The 14,438-nt window shown below is 39.0% G+C and overlaps 1 protein-coding gene across 1 annotated transcript in view; it reads right to left on the reverse strand.

The window, feature by feature from the left end:
* Positions 1 to 14,438, reverse strand: part of vwc2l (von Willebrand factor C domain containing 2 like) — a 152,646-nt gene that overhangs the window by 13,804 nt on the left and 124,404 nt on the right. Inside the window, exon 7 of the mRNA XM_046841434.1 lies at positions 9,378 to 9,507. Coding sequence (XP_046697390.1) covers positions 9,378 to 9,507 — 130 coding nt within the window. The remainder of the gene's footprint in view (positions 1 to 9,377; positions 9,508 to 14,438) is intronic.

Genomic DNA, 14,438 nt, shown 5'->3' on the forward strand with positions numbered 1-14,438 from the left:
TTCTGAGGAACTTTGTCTCATTTCACTGTGTACTGCGTCAGATATATATGGTTGAAATGCCAATAAAAGCTTCTTGACTTGACTTGATGTGGTTCTTCTCCCAATTGTTACAACAAAGTTATGTGTAACCATAAGATGGATATGTGCTTCTTTTTGAACATCCCATTTTACATTTAGTCTCCATTTGGAGTGAGAATAACCGCTGCTCTTCTGGGAAGATGTTCCATTAGTTTTTTGTGGAGATTTGTGCTCATTCAGAGACAAGGGTGTTAGTAAAGTCTGGTGCATTCATCCCATAGGTGGCGCTCTATAGCAGGACATCTTTTACATCTTCCAACCCATGTAAAGCATATCTTCATGGAGCTGGCTTTGTGCATTTTATACAATTGTGTGCCTCCAACTTTTTTTTAGGAAGAACCAACGTTTGGATCGGAATGTCATATGTCCATATAGTGTATTTTTCTTTTTAATAATAAAAAGTAAAGGTTTAAAAAAAGAATGTTGGATCTTGTTGAGAATTGTTTTCATTATCAGTAATTTATAGACACATGAATTTTTGTGTGATGTCCAAATCTTTTCAATAAATCAGTTACACCACATGTTGTGTTTATGTAAAAAAAATTATTATATTCTTCTGCTCGACATTTGCTGTAAACTTTCCTGTGACTTTGGCTGGTAATTAGTCTTGAAAAAGCGTTTTTTAAATTTTTTTTTTATTAATAAACCAAACATGATAAATTGCATTATTTCTTTCCCTCATATTGCTTACAGAAACCATTAGGCACTTTTTATAAAGTCAGTGAAACTGCCAATGTCTGGAGTGCGGTCGCTGTACTTTCAGCCCGATATAAATTCACTGTTTATGACGCTACACTTTCAAGGAACATTTAGATCGGCACTTAAGGACAAATCACTCTTTAAAAAGCAATACTCATCCAACGCTGGAACGATTTTTGTCGCAGAAAGTTCACTTTCTTTCTCTCTCTCTCTCTCTCTCTCTCTCTCTCTCTCTCACTTTCTCTTCGAATCAGAGGGGTAAGACTACGTGGGGGTATATGCGGTGGTGGTGGGGGTACATGAATAATAATCAATTCAATTTAATTAATTTTTATTTGTAAAGTGATTTTCACATGGTCTCCAAGCATATAAGTTCATTCCTAATAATTGTAAATTTGTCCCTAATAGGAAAGAAGAAACCTTGAGAGAAACCAGATTTAAAAGAGATCCTCATCCTCAACACCGAATATCCATTCATTACAGTTCCATCATTGCAGAAATAGCTGATTAAATGCTACATGTGTTCCTGAGCCATTGTAGTAAATCTGTTGATATTAATTCCAGTCTAAATCCATCCTCAAAGCTCCCGTGTTGCTTAGTTACGTCATGGATCTTTAAGTTGTTAATGTGGAACCATCCCCGGTCACGGTACTCGGGTAAGTATTATTTTGTCATATTTATACTTTGAGTATTATTGAAATGTAATACTTTTTAGACAGCACTTGTACTCATTACAAATCACAACATTCAGTTCAATTGGCTCTTTTTAGGATACAATCAGATTTATTGAACCATTGTTCTATGATGCTACACAACTTAGTAGCAGGCTGCATTGGGATTGGGACCCAAATCTTGTTCTAGCGGGTGGTTTTACCCAGTGCTCGAATTGAAGGGGGGCTGGGGGGATCTGGGACACCCCATTAGGCATTAGGGACCCCCCATGACAAGTAAAAAATAGACTTAGGGGGTCCCCAAGATTATTTTAGTAAAAAATATATGAATTACACAACGACTTGACTCAATTCGAGCACTGGTTTTACCTGCGCTGCGGGTGGGGGAGGAAGGTCCCGGCGGGAGAGGGAGAGGGAGTCCCACCATCCCGCTAGTTGTAATGTTTTATGCGAAAGTTGTTTATAAGTTAGAGTTTTTTAATAAAAAAAAATCAATAAAATAAAAATCCCAAGGTGTTTGTCATTTGTGGAGTTTTACATTAGTCTTTTTTTATATTTGGTTATTAAAAAATGTTTTGGTTTATGTTATTATTCTGTAAGTTCATCATACCCCTAGTGTTTGTGTATATTGTTGCCCAATGTTAATAAATCGTGACAGAATATTCGAGCGGGATTGGAGACAAAAATCGTGGAATCGTGGACATACACGTTGCGGGAGCAGGCGGTAATGTTTAAAAAAATCAGAGGAATCGGGCGGGAGCGGGATTAAGAAAAGATCCTGTGCAGGACTCTACAATGTAGCTTGGACTAGATCGAGATTTCACCAGATTGCAGAGTTGAACCTGAGAATGATCATATCTGGCTTTTACTCAGGAAATATCTTGTGCCTCTCTCTGGATAAGCAAACGCATCAGTGAGTAGTTGCGAACTTGGAAAGTGGTAGACTTTGGATCTGAAGGTCAAAACCCCAAACACACCAAGCTGCCATTCCTGGGCCCCTGAGAAAGGCCCTTAACCCCATAGTTGCTTGTGTGTTTGATTAAGATAAATGTCGAGTAAATGTAGAGTCAATCCCTCTGGATAGGGGGTGTCTGCCTAATGAGATAAATATAACTCCATCCATCCATAGAGAAAAAGGATGAACCAGGCAGGTCCAGAAACTCTGAACTGCTGTTCACAAAGACCTTCTGAATCCAGGATTCAACAATGTAGAATATGAATAAATATGACAAACAAAATATGCCAATGTGTATGTGTTTAAGATAAAAAAAAAAAGCAATAGAAGAAGAAGAAGAGGATGCTGGCACTTGCTAATGCTCTGACAGACTGAGACTTGGCGTTCTCCATGTCGGTGTCGATCTTCTGTCAGCTCCTGGACTGAGGTGATGAGTGACTCCAGACTTCTCCCTCTGTCTCGCGCTGTCTCTCCAACACAATCTCCACTCAATTAAACGACGGCTTGCTGTAAGCCGCCTCATTCCGATTAGTCTGAGCACTGATGAGGTCGGAGTTATGGTCATTTTTCTTCAACTGGATGTACTTTCTCCCGCTCATGATCCACTGATGCCAGGCTTAATCAGATTATCCGAGATGCGGGAAATGAATTCCGGTATAGGCCCGGAATTCCGAGACACTGGAACGCTTTAGAGTTAAACTTTGAATACTCATCTCTGTGAGAATCTGTGAACTGACTGATTCCCTCAGGCAGCGGCTCTGAGATGTTCTCCTGGAACGCCAATGTTGTCACAATGTGTCATTGTGTCCTGTCTGCCCACATTAGCTCTCTCAACTAGCTGCTGGCTACAAGTGGATAATTGTGTGTGTGTGTGTGTGTGTGTGTGGTGGTGGTGGTGGTGGTGGTGGTGGGGATTACATGGCCAACAATGCCCTGTTTACCTTCCACACCTTACAGCACTCTGATGATTGTTGTATAAGAACTCGGGGGTCAAGCGGAGCTTCAGGTCAACATCCGATCTTCTCATGCCCTTATTTTTAAACACCACACCTGGAAAAATGAATTTCCTTCCTTTTTTGGGGTATTTTTGTTTTATGTTAATCGAAGTTAAGAATTCCAGAAATAAAATTTCACAAATTCCCAGATTCCAAACAAGGTTTCTTAGATCCTGACATGCTCTTTAGTAGTTCTCCTCATGACATTCCCCACAAAATCATTTATACATTCTATTACCAAAAGTATTGTGACACCTGACTTTTCCAGCCATATGTGATTCTTCTCCAAACTTTTACCACAAAGTTGGAGGCACACAATTGTATAAGACGTCTCGAGATGTGTAGCATGAAATTTTTCCTTTACTTGAACTACAAAAGTCAAACTTGATCCAGCATGACAATCCCCCTGTGCGCAAAGCCAGCTCCATGAAGATATGTTTTAGATGGGTTGGAAGATCTTCTGCTATAGACGCCCTACCGCTTGTGCTGGGGATGGTTCCATATCAACAGCCTTAAGATCCATGAAATTACTGACCAACTCAAGAAAGGATTGATTTGGACTGGAATTATTATCAACAGTCTACTACAATGGCTCAGGACCACAGGTTGCATTAAACGCTTATGCACTTCGGTGTTGAGGATCAAGATTCCCTTTTGAGTCTGGTTCTTCTCAGGGTTTCTTCCTTATGCCATCTCTAGGAGGTTTTCTTTTGCACTGGCTCACTCATGAAGGATAAATTACAATGAAGAAATTCTTTTACAACCACTTTATCTCCGTAATGCTGCTTTAAGACCATGGATATTGTTAAAAGTGCTCTACAAATGCAAATAAATTGAATTCTGGCTTTTACTAACACACTAAATAAACCGAATGAGCGCAAAACTTCACAACATCTAGTGGAACATCTTCCCAGGAGAGTGAATTTGATTTGAATTGAAATTTGAGTTATTATAAGAACAAATGGAGGCTAAATGTGGAATGGGATTTTCCAAAAGAAGCGCATACCAATCTTATGGTCCACAAGCTTTTGTCTATATATAGTGTATCACTCCTACGATGTGATGGTTGTTTAATGAAACAACCTAAAGCTCTTTGCACTCTTGTTATTCCATTTGTCGTGTAAAGATAACCGTTCAGCTGAGTCAGGACACTCTCTCTTTCTCCCTCTTTCTCTCTCCTGCCCTTGCTGTGTAACCATCCATTGGAATCCAATATTTCTAATTTTGGGTTTGGACCTTTGCTGACAAGGATGTCAGAGATGGAGTGCTTTCTACAGGCTAATTAATCCCACTCAGCATAGCCTCGATCGATAGTGTAATGATTCCTGCTATAATTCAGCCTATATGTATATATTCTGTTTAGTCTGAACTAACCGCAGCTATTCTTTCTCTGGCATGTGGTCAACTGTGAAGATTTACTGTATGTGAACCCTACTTTCTCACACACACACACACACACACACACACACACACACACACACACACACACACACACACACACTTCTGAAGTCATTTTTATAAATTTCCCTTTGTTTATCAGTGGTGTATGCTGTCAAAACACCACATTAACATCCAGCTGTTTGTGGATTTGTAACTGTCGTTCACAGCGTGTAGAGGAAGATGTGTGTTACGTTATCATAGTTCTGTTTTACTGATGCGCCAAATCTCAAATCAGCACCAAAATACGCCATGATGCGCACATCCGCCAATTAAAACCGTCCGTGTGGAAACAGCAAAAGTTCAGTTTGGTGTCCCGATGATTTACGTCATTTAAAACACCATAATCACTTTAAAACATTTACGAGAATATTTGGTCTTCATGCTCTATGTTGAGTTTGGTTTTACTAACAATAAACACACATTTGCATAAAGCCTTCATATTTTTTCATGCTCATGACGATTAGAGTATTAAAAACTTGAAATGAATTAATTTAAGGTTCATTTGCAACAGATTAAGTTGCGATTAATCGTCGTGACAGTCGTGCAATTAATCAAGATTAAATATTTTAATCAATACAAAGCCCTAGTAAATAATAATAATTATATCAATGGTGCCTTTCAAAACACTCAAGGACATGTACAATTTAGTGATAATCATACAAATACAGACAACAATACAACAAACAACAGCTGTTTAACTGTTAAGATTTTTTGGAAAAAGCTCATCTTTAAAAGCTAAACATTTAACGACATGATTTACAAGTTGTGAGTCACTTTCTCAAATGGATTGTGGAACAGAATTCCAAAGATGAGCAGTCCAGCTTAAAGCTCTAGACCCCATAGTGACTAAAGAACAGAGGATACAATAAGTGAAACAGATGCAGAAGATCTAAGAGCATGCTTCAGGATGTAAATATGAAGTCAGTGAGATAGATAAGATAAGAGTGCAAGATTATCAAGAGCTTTAAAAGTGAGAAGTAGAATCTTGTACTCTATTTGATATTTAACAGCCAGTGTAGATGAGAGTCAAAAAGCTTTTATTGTCATTTAAACCATATGTAACTGATGCATTTATATGCCTCCAGAAACCTGGTGCTACATAAAACAACACAGAGCAACATCACATAAAATAGAGATACATGACAGAACACAGAGCTACATCACACAACATAGAGCTACATGAGAGAACACAGAGTTACATCACACAACACAGAGCTACATGACAGAACACATAGCTACATTACACAACATAGAGCTACATGAGAGAACACAGAGTTACATCACACAACATAGAGCTACATGACAGAACACAGAGCTACATCACACAGCATAGAGTTACATGGCAGAACACAACTACATCACACAACATAGAGCTACATGGCAGAACACAACTACATCACACAACATAGAGCTACATGGCAGAACACAACTATATCACACAACATAGAGCTACGTCACACAACATAGAGCTACATGACAGAACACAGACCTACATGACAGAACACAGAACATCACACAACATGAAGCTACATGACAGAACACACAGCTACATCACATAACATAGAGCTACATCACACAACATAGAGCTACATGACAGAACACAGACCTACATGACAGAACACAGAACATCACACAACATAGAGCTACATGACAGAACACACAGCTACATCACATAACATATAGCTACATCTCACAACATAGAGCTACATGACAGAACACACACAACATAGAGATACATGACAGAACACAGAGCTACATCACACAACATAGAGCTACATGAGAGAACACAGAGTTACATCACACAACACAGAGCTACATGACAGAACACATAGCTACATTACACAACATAGAGCTACATGAGAGAACACAGAGTTACATCACACAACATAGAGCTACATGACAGAACACAGAGCTACATCACACAGCATAGAGTTACATGGCAGAACACAACTACATCACACAACATAGAGCTACATGGCAGAACACAACTACATCACACAACATAGAGCTACATGGCAGAACACAACTATATCACACAACATAGAGCTACGTCACACAACATAGAGCTACATGACAGAACACAGACCTACATGACAGAACACAGAACATCACACAACATGAAGCTACATGACAGAACACACAGCTACATCACATAACATAGAGCTACATCACACAACATAGAGCTACATGACAGAACACAGACCTACATGACAGAACACAGAACATCACACAACATAGAGCTACATGACAGAACACACAGCTACATCACATAACATATAGCTACATCTCACAACATAGAGCTACATGACAGAACACACACAACATAGACCTACATGACAGAACACAGAGCTACATCACACAACATAGAGCTACATGACAGAACACCAAGCTACATCACACAACATAGAGCTACATGACAGAACTACTATACATAACTAAAGTAAGTGTCCTCTTCACATAAGAGTGCAAACAGTGCAGACAGAAGAATAAAGAACAGGAGATAAAGAAATGATTAAGAACAGGAGAGATCTGCTTGATGCAGGAGGTTCTAGTAATTATACGAGAAGCTGAACTCTAGACAAACTGAAGTTTATGAAGGAGTTTTTGAGGTAACCAGAACAGAAGATATTTTAAATAATCAATGTGCAAGGTAACTAGAGTATGTACAAGAATAACTGTGGAATTGGAGGTGAGGAATGGATAGGGATGATGTTCCGTAGATGATTGTTTTTAAATCCTACTTTTAAATGATGAGTGAAATGCTGTATTTATTATCATGTACTTATGGTGCAGGACTGCAGTCACCATAAACAGTTCTGCACTCAAGACGATATCTTTTTACATTAACACATGATCGCCTTCAAAATAGTCCCCTTGCAGGGCAATACAGCACTCCCAGCATTCGTGCCACTTCTGGAACGTGTCCTAGAAGTCTAGAAGTCCTAGATTTTCGTCGGATCTCCGTGTCAAAACGGCGACCATTGATGTGGCTCTCCGGGATGATGAAATCGCAGACTGGTAATGCATGTAGTCAGAATAACACTAGATGCACACAAGACAATGTCTTTTGGCACAATCACTTATGTGCTGCCATCTGTTGGTGTGTTAAAACGTTTCAAGTCTAGTTTTGGGATACGAGCTTGTATAATGAAGAGACGTTTGGTGTCCATGGTGTTCTTCTGAAGGTTTCTTCCTTATATTATATCAGGGAGTTTTTTTTTCTCCTCGTCCTCTCACCACTGGCTCGCTTGTAGGGTTTAATTTATGACACTAAAATATATATTTGCAACTATTTAAGTCTGTATAAGTGGCACAGTGTCCATCGGTAATGACCAAAAAATTGACACGTTTTAATCACATCACAAGCCTCTGTAGTAGGGTTTCGGCAGGTTTTACCATGTCAAGACATTTTAAGACCTTTTCGAAACAATTAAAAATTAAATGTAAGACTTAGATCATGACATCAAAAACACACACACACACACACACACACACACACACACACACACACACACACACACACACACACAAATGCGTTGTTAGCAACTGGCCTTAACCGAGCCCTAAATACATTTTTTCCAAGCCAAGAATCGCTAAACTTCCACTTCCACATAGCTGAAACATAAAATCAGTTTTACCTCTGTGGTACAAAGAGATTCGCACCAAGAACTAAAAGCTTATTGGCTGTAGCATGTTGCTCTCATTTGTAGTCATAATAGAACAAATTATATTTTTACTAGGGAAATAAAGAACTACAACAACCACGAAAACTAAACTTTCTTTCGGCTTCTCCCATTAGGGGTCGCCACAGCAGATCATCCGTATTCATGATCCACATGTTTGATTTGGCACATGTTTTTATGCTGGATGCCCTTCCTTACGCAACCCTCCCCATTTATCCAGGCTTTTAACCGGCACTAAGTGTGCACTGGCTTGCGCAACCCTAATGGCTGGGGTTAGTTCCCTGACCGGGAATCGAAACTGGGACGCAGCGATGAGAGCACCGCATCCTAACCACTAGACCACCAGGGAACCTACAACAACCACGGAAACTAACAAACAAAAAAACATTCTGAAGTGTTGCAAGCACATTTTAAAGAGCATTAGAGGTAGCGTTACATAAACATCAGAAAATTAGGACCTGTTTAAAGTTATCTACGAGCTAGAACAGCGAATTCAAGACGTTTTAAGGCCTACATTTTTTATTTAAAAATTTTAGACTTCTTTAGACTTTTTAAGACCTCGCAGGAACCCTTGTGAAGTTCCATCCTGTGTAAAACGAATCCACTCTGAACAGCCCCAATAGTTGTATATTTTCGACTTGCCTTCGTGAACAAACCTCAAATCTAATCATCTCTGAACCATTTCCTACATGGCATCCTTGTACATGTGACCTGTGTCACCATGGCATTTGTGACATGTACTGTATATGCAGCTATAGTCTATACAGAGCATGCTGTATCCGATTTCGCCAGGCAGTGGAATCCCGTTTGCAATTGTGGATCTGTGAAACTGTGGAAAACAGGAAGTGAGTCTTACCGTTTTTACATATAGGGCAGCACTGCTCCGGCTCGTACACCGGATTAACACACTCGGGAACGGCGCAGTCGGCCACCACGCAGTGCACCTCGCTGTTCGGCTCGCAGCGACACCACTCGCACGGAGACGGCTGCGGAGAAACACACACACGCTGTTGTAAGAGAGCATCACATCACAAGGCATTACAGCTGGAGATTCAACTACCAAGCGGTGCGATGAGGCGGAGTTCCTGAGATCACTTTCCATTAACATCACAGGGTTTTCTGTTCCTTTAATACCACAGCATTTCGCCAACATTTACAACAATTTTTAACCCCTTTCACTAATGATGACCCCCAAACCCAAACCTTACCCTTTAGCCTAACCTTAACACTTAAACTTTTACCCCTAAACACTAACCTTAGGGGTCGGGTTAGAATGAGGGATAAAGGATAGGGATTATGATAAAGGGTCAAGGTTTGGGTTAGGTGTTACATAAGTGGTGAAGGGTTAAGGGATTTAGAATTGGGGTAAGGGGTAAAGAAGTAAGGTTACAGCAGTGGTCCCCAACCTTTTTTGCACCACGGACCGGTTTAATGTCAGACAATATTTTCACGGACCGGCCTTTAAAGTGTGGTGGATAAATACAACAAATTAAAATGATACGACCATAAAAACTGGTGTTTTCTAAATATAATAATAAACGTGAATCCACTGTGTTGTTGTTTGTTCATTTTGCTCGCTTGGGGGTTTGAATTTAGCGGTAATGTATTATGTGTTAGCGGCCAGAGCAGCCCCTCTTAAGAAGGTAGTGGATGGAGGTAATACATGTGACCGAGGCATCATGACATGCATCAAGAGTGAGTCATAGACAGATGTGAAGGAGAGAATGCGGTCATTTTCCAAAATAAAACATCATTCAGAATCAGATAATAAATAAAACAGAAATAATGTAAGTTATGTATTCTTTCTGTGCGGCAACCAATGTTGGTAGCAATTGACCCACGGACTGGTGCCGATTAGCAGCTCAGGGGTTTGGGGACCACTGGGTTAGGGTTTAAATTAAGGGTTAAGATTAGGGGCATTTAAAATGCTATTTAATTCATTCTGAGTTATTTATACTGTTAAAGATTTGGATTCTCAGTCTAAACACGGCCAAAGTTAGCATTTCTGTGCCAAATACACTCCTTCCAGGTCTGTATACATTTCGGAAAGTTTTTTTTTCATAGTTTGGCCCATCATGGCATCATGAATTCCTTGTATGTCACTTCTCCTGGACTATCTATCTATCTATCTATCTATCTATCTATCTATCTATCTATCTATCTATCTATCTATCTATCTATCTATCTCTCTCTCTCTCTCTTTATATAGATAGATAGAGAGAGAGAGAGAGAGAGAGAGAGAGAGAGAGAGCACCCATCACCGTGCTTCATTCTGTTCCAGAAGTGGTTGCAGTGCTACACAGGAGGACATTTTTAAAGAAGTGTGTTTTGGAAGCAGAACCTTTTTCAGTACTTGGCACATTACACGTCCGGCTGTAGTCACTGTTGCAGCTGTTGTTTTTTAATGTTCAGTAATCAGACTCGGGATCCAATTCCGGATCAAATACGTACGGCTGGATCTGATTATTAGCCATCGTTCATTTAAGACTACAAAGTTAATGTTCCTGTTCTATGTATAGCGATGTCACAAACATTTGCTATGCAACAGCAGTAAGAATCAAAAGGAGAGACGTGGATAAAGAAAGGATCTGTTCATGAGTCTAAACATACAAGCTAATTGGCCAAGCATTATAGGGTTAATGACATTCCTTGGGTTTGTGTGGCTGCTTCCAGAACTGGCTCGCTAATCTTTATCAATGACGGAACACATGATGACAGCAGCAGAATGAATTGAGACGTCTGCAGAAACATTCGGTCTATCAATTTCCAGAGAAAAGCTCTCAGTGTAATTGGAAGGAACCTCATCATAATGCAAGACAATCATGAAGACAAATAAAAGGGAAATGTAAGCTTGAAAATACTACAGTATACAGACATAGGTTTCTAGAAACCTGATCATAAGATTTCTGTTTTTTTTTTTTTTTTTATATATCCAATCCATTCAGACACAAGGCTGTTAGTAAAGTCAGGTACTGATGTAGGTGAGAAGGTGAGGAAGCCTGGGGTGCAGTCAGCGTTCACATTCATCCCAAAGGTGTTCAACAGGGTTGAGGTCAGAGTTCTATAGCAGGAGATCTTCCACATCTTCCAACCCATATAATGCATATCTTTATGGAGCTGGCTTTGGGCATAGGGGCATTGCCATGCTTGGACAGGTTCAGGTTGCCAAGTTCAAATGAACACAACATTTTACTATACCGCATCCAAATACATTTTATACAATTGTGTGCCTCCAGGTTTGTGGAAACAGCTTGGAGAAGATCCACATATGGCTGTAAAAGTCAAGTCTTCCATACTTTTTTACACATAGTGTATGATCTATAGATCTTGATACACTATATGGGCAAAAGTATTGGGACACATGACCTTTCTTACCATGTGTGGTACCATGTTCTTCTACAAACTGTTACCACAATGCTGGAGACCATGAAGAGATCTTAAGTGGCCTGCTATAGAGCTTCAATCTCAAATCTACTGAGCACCTTTGGGATGAACGTGACTGTACTCCAGGCCTCCTCACCTACATCAGTACTTTACTTTACTAACACCCTTGTGGCTGAATCTCCACACATTAACTCAAAATCTAGTGGAAGATCTTCCCAGAAGAGAAGAGAAGAGTGGAGGGAATTATAAGAGCAAATTAACACTAAATGTGGAATGTGATGCTCAAAAAACACATAACGTGTCTGCAAACATTTGAATTTTGAACATAACCAATAGAATTGGCCTTGCAGCTTCTTTCATTTCATAGAGGACTGTATATAATGTCTGATAATCAGATCTTTGTCACTATGATTCCACTTCATCATGTAGGTGTCTCACCGAGGTGTCATTTATTTTCCATCTGAAAGCTTAGCACCATCAAATCTGCACAAAAAAAAAAAAAGCATTGTGATTGTGTTTGTTCGAGATCCTATTAAAAATCTTCGCCAAACATAATCCCCATCGGCGTTCAGAGCACATTCACTTATTGCTGTAATAAAACATCTTCCCCGCGAGTTAATCAGGGTAAACAACTCTGGATGGCGGCTGGCTGCAACTTTGTGAATATGAAAATGGTTTTGTTTGCCGACCGTGTTGTTTATCGACGCGGCATACGCGGTACTCGGGTGGAGAATAAATACCCCTGCTTTTTCACACCAGGGCTTGAGTAAAGCTCAGCTGTGCACACGGCTGCTGAATCAGAGTGATTAAATACTCACTCAAATCTTCAAATCGTCTTCCCAACCAACGATCGGACCCATTTTATCATAAACATCATCATGGAGTCTCGTTTCTATAGCAACAACTCATTCTCAGGGCTCTCCATGGTGTTCAAAAGGACTGGAACATATAATATGGTTCCTTTTTTTCCTAAAGTATAGTAATGTTTCATTTGTGAACAGATCTTTTAATGGCAACTCAATGTTCTATTCACTTCCATGCACTGACTCATATTTTTCATTTACTGAAATCCCGCCCATGTCTGCTTTGACGGCTGTAAATTAGCATGTAATTGGTCGGAGCTGAGGATTGAACAGGCCTCTTGATGTTGAGTCTGAACGCGAGTGGGACTGATACTGAACTGGTCATTGAAAGAAACGGACCAATAGTCATTCATTTGTTCAGGCTATGTTAATAAATTTTCGTTTAAAAAAAGCATTATTTCACAAAGTTTTGGCTTTCTGTCCACATTGAGACGGCATTTTTAGCCGACGAAAACGTAGTTTTTTGAAAACACATTGTAGCAGCCCAATGAAATAATGAGAACGCTCCTTCACTGATGTTGTGTTTTTCTATTTAATGCCCTTGTTTTTGCTTTTTAACGACCTTCACAACAAAGTAAAAGCTAAAACAAATAAATAATGCAAGCCAATAATAAAATTGTATATCTAATAAGACAATTAGGAATATCATTTATCTAGAACTATATAACGGTTATTTAATATATTTATAAAGGCATAAAAAACTAAATTATCCACATATTACATTTATACATATGACTGATCTTGTGCTTCTTTTCAAATAGTTTCTTTATCAACCAATGAAAAAAAATTAAACAATAAACAGTAAATAAATATTAGACATTTCACTTTAAAAGTGCCTTTGAATATCTATATTGTAATGTTATTTAGTTTTTGTACTGGCAAAACACAAATAGAATGTCACTTCATAGATTTCTAAGTTTGTAACTCCGTCTGCTAGCGATCTCAACACGCTTCCAGCAAGCCGCATTTTACTATAAATTTCTCGGCAGGTGCATTAACATAAAATGTTCTAAATAACATTTCAAAATAAAATTTAACACATGAATAATATTAAGAAAACAAAATTATGGCAAGTAAAATTATATTCATGAAATTCACTGAAATAACAACGTTATTTACACACACACTCCAAAGTGGGTACGTTTAAAAACGCTGATTTTGCATCTCAGTGTGGACGATGATAAGAGAAAACGATGTCTTTCCTGGAAATTGCTGTAAATTTTCAAAGAGCGTTTCCAGACGTTTCAGTGTGAATGAGCAACTTTTGGGAAAAGATCGAAAATTATTTGTGTGGACAAGAAGCATTTTTTTAAAACAGTTTTCGAATTTATCCGGATTAGTGTAAACATAACCCAGTCATGTTACCAATTCAGCCAAGATGCTGGACGACATTGTACAGTGGTTGTTTTGGCTGCTCTACGTTTTGACAGCCTTATAAGTTTAATATCAGTCTTTAAAAAAGTCCAAAATCTTAGCGTATTTGTTTTGACATGTCTTACTCACTTTTGCAATTTTACACCTCTATGTTACTTGCAACAACAACTTCATCTCACTGTCGGTCTTTTAAAAAAATTCTGTACCTTTCCTCGAAATTTCCGCAATGTTTCAATGAGCCGGAAAGTAAATAAACGCCAGGCGTGTTTCGTGTTTGGGATGTAAGAGTTTCCAGA

The sequence above is a fragment of the Silurus meridionalis genome, chromosome 3, assembly GCF_014805685.1.
Source record: "Silurus meridionalis isolate SWU-2019-XX chromosome 3, ASM1480568v1, whole genome shotgun sequence".
Taxonomy (NCBI): Eukaryota; Metazoa; Chordata; class Actinopteri; order Siluriformes; family Siluridae; genus Silurus; species Silurus meridionalis.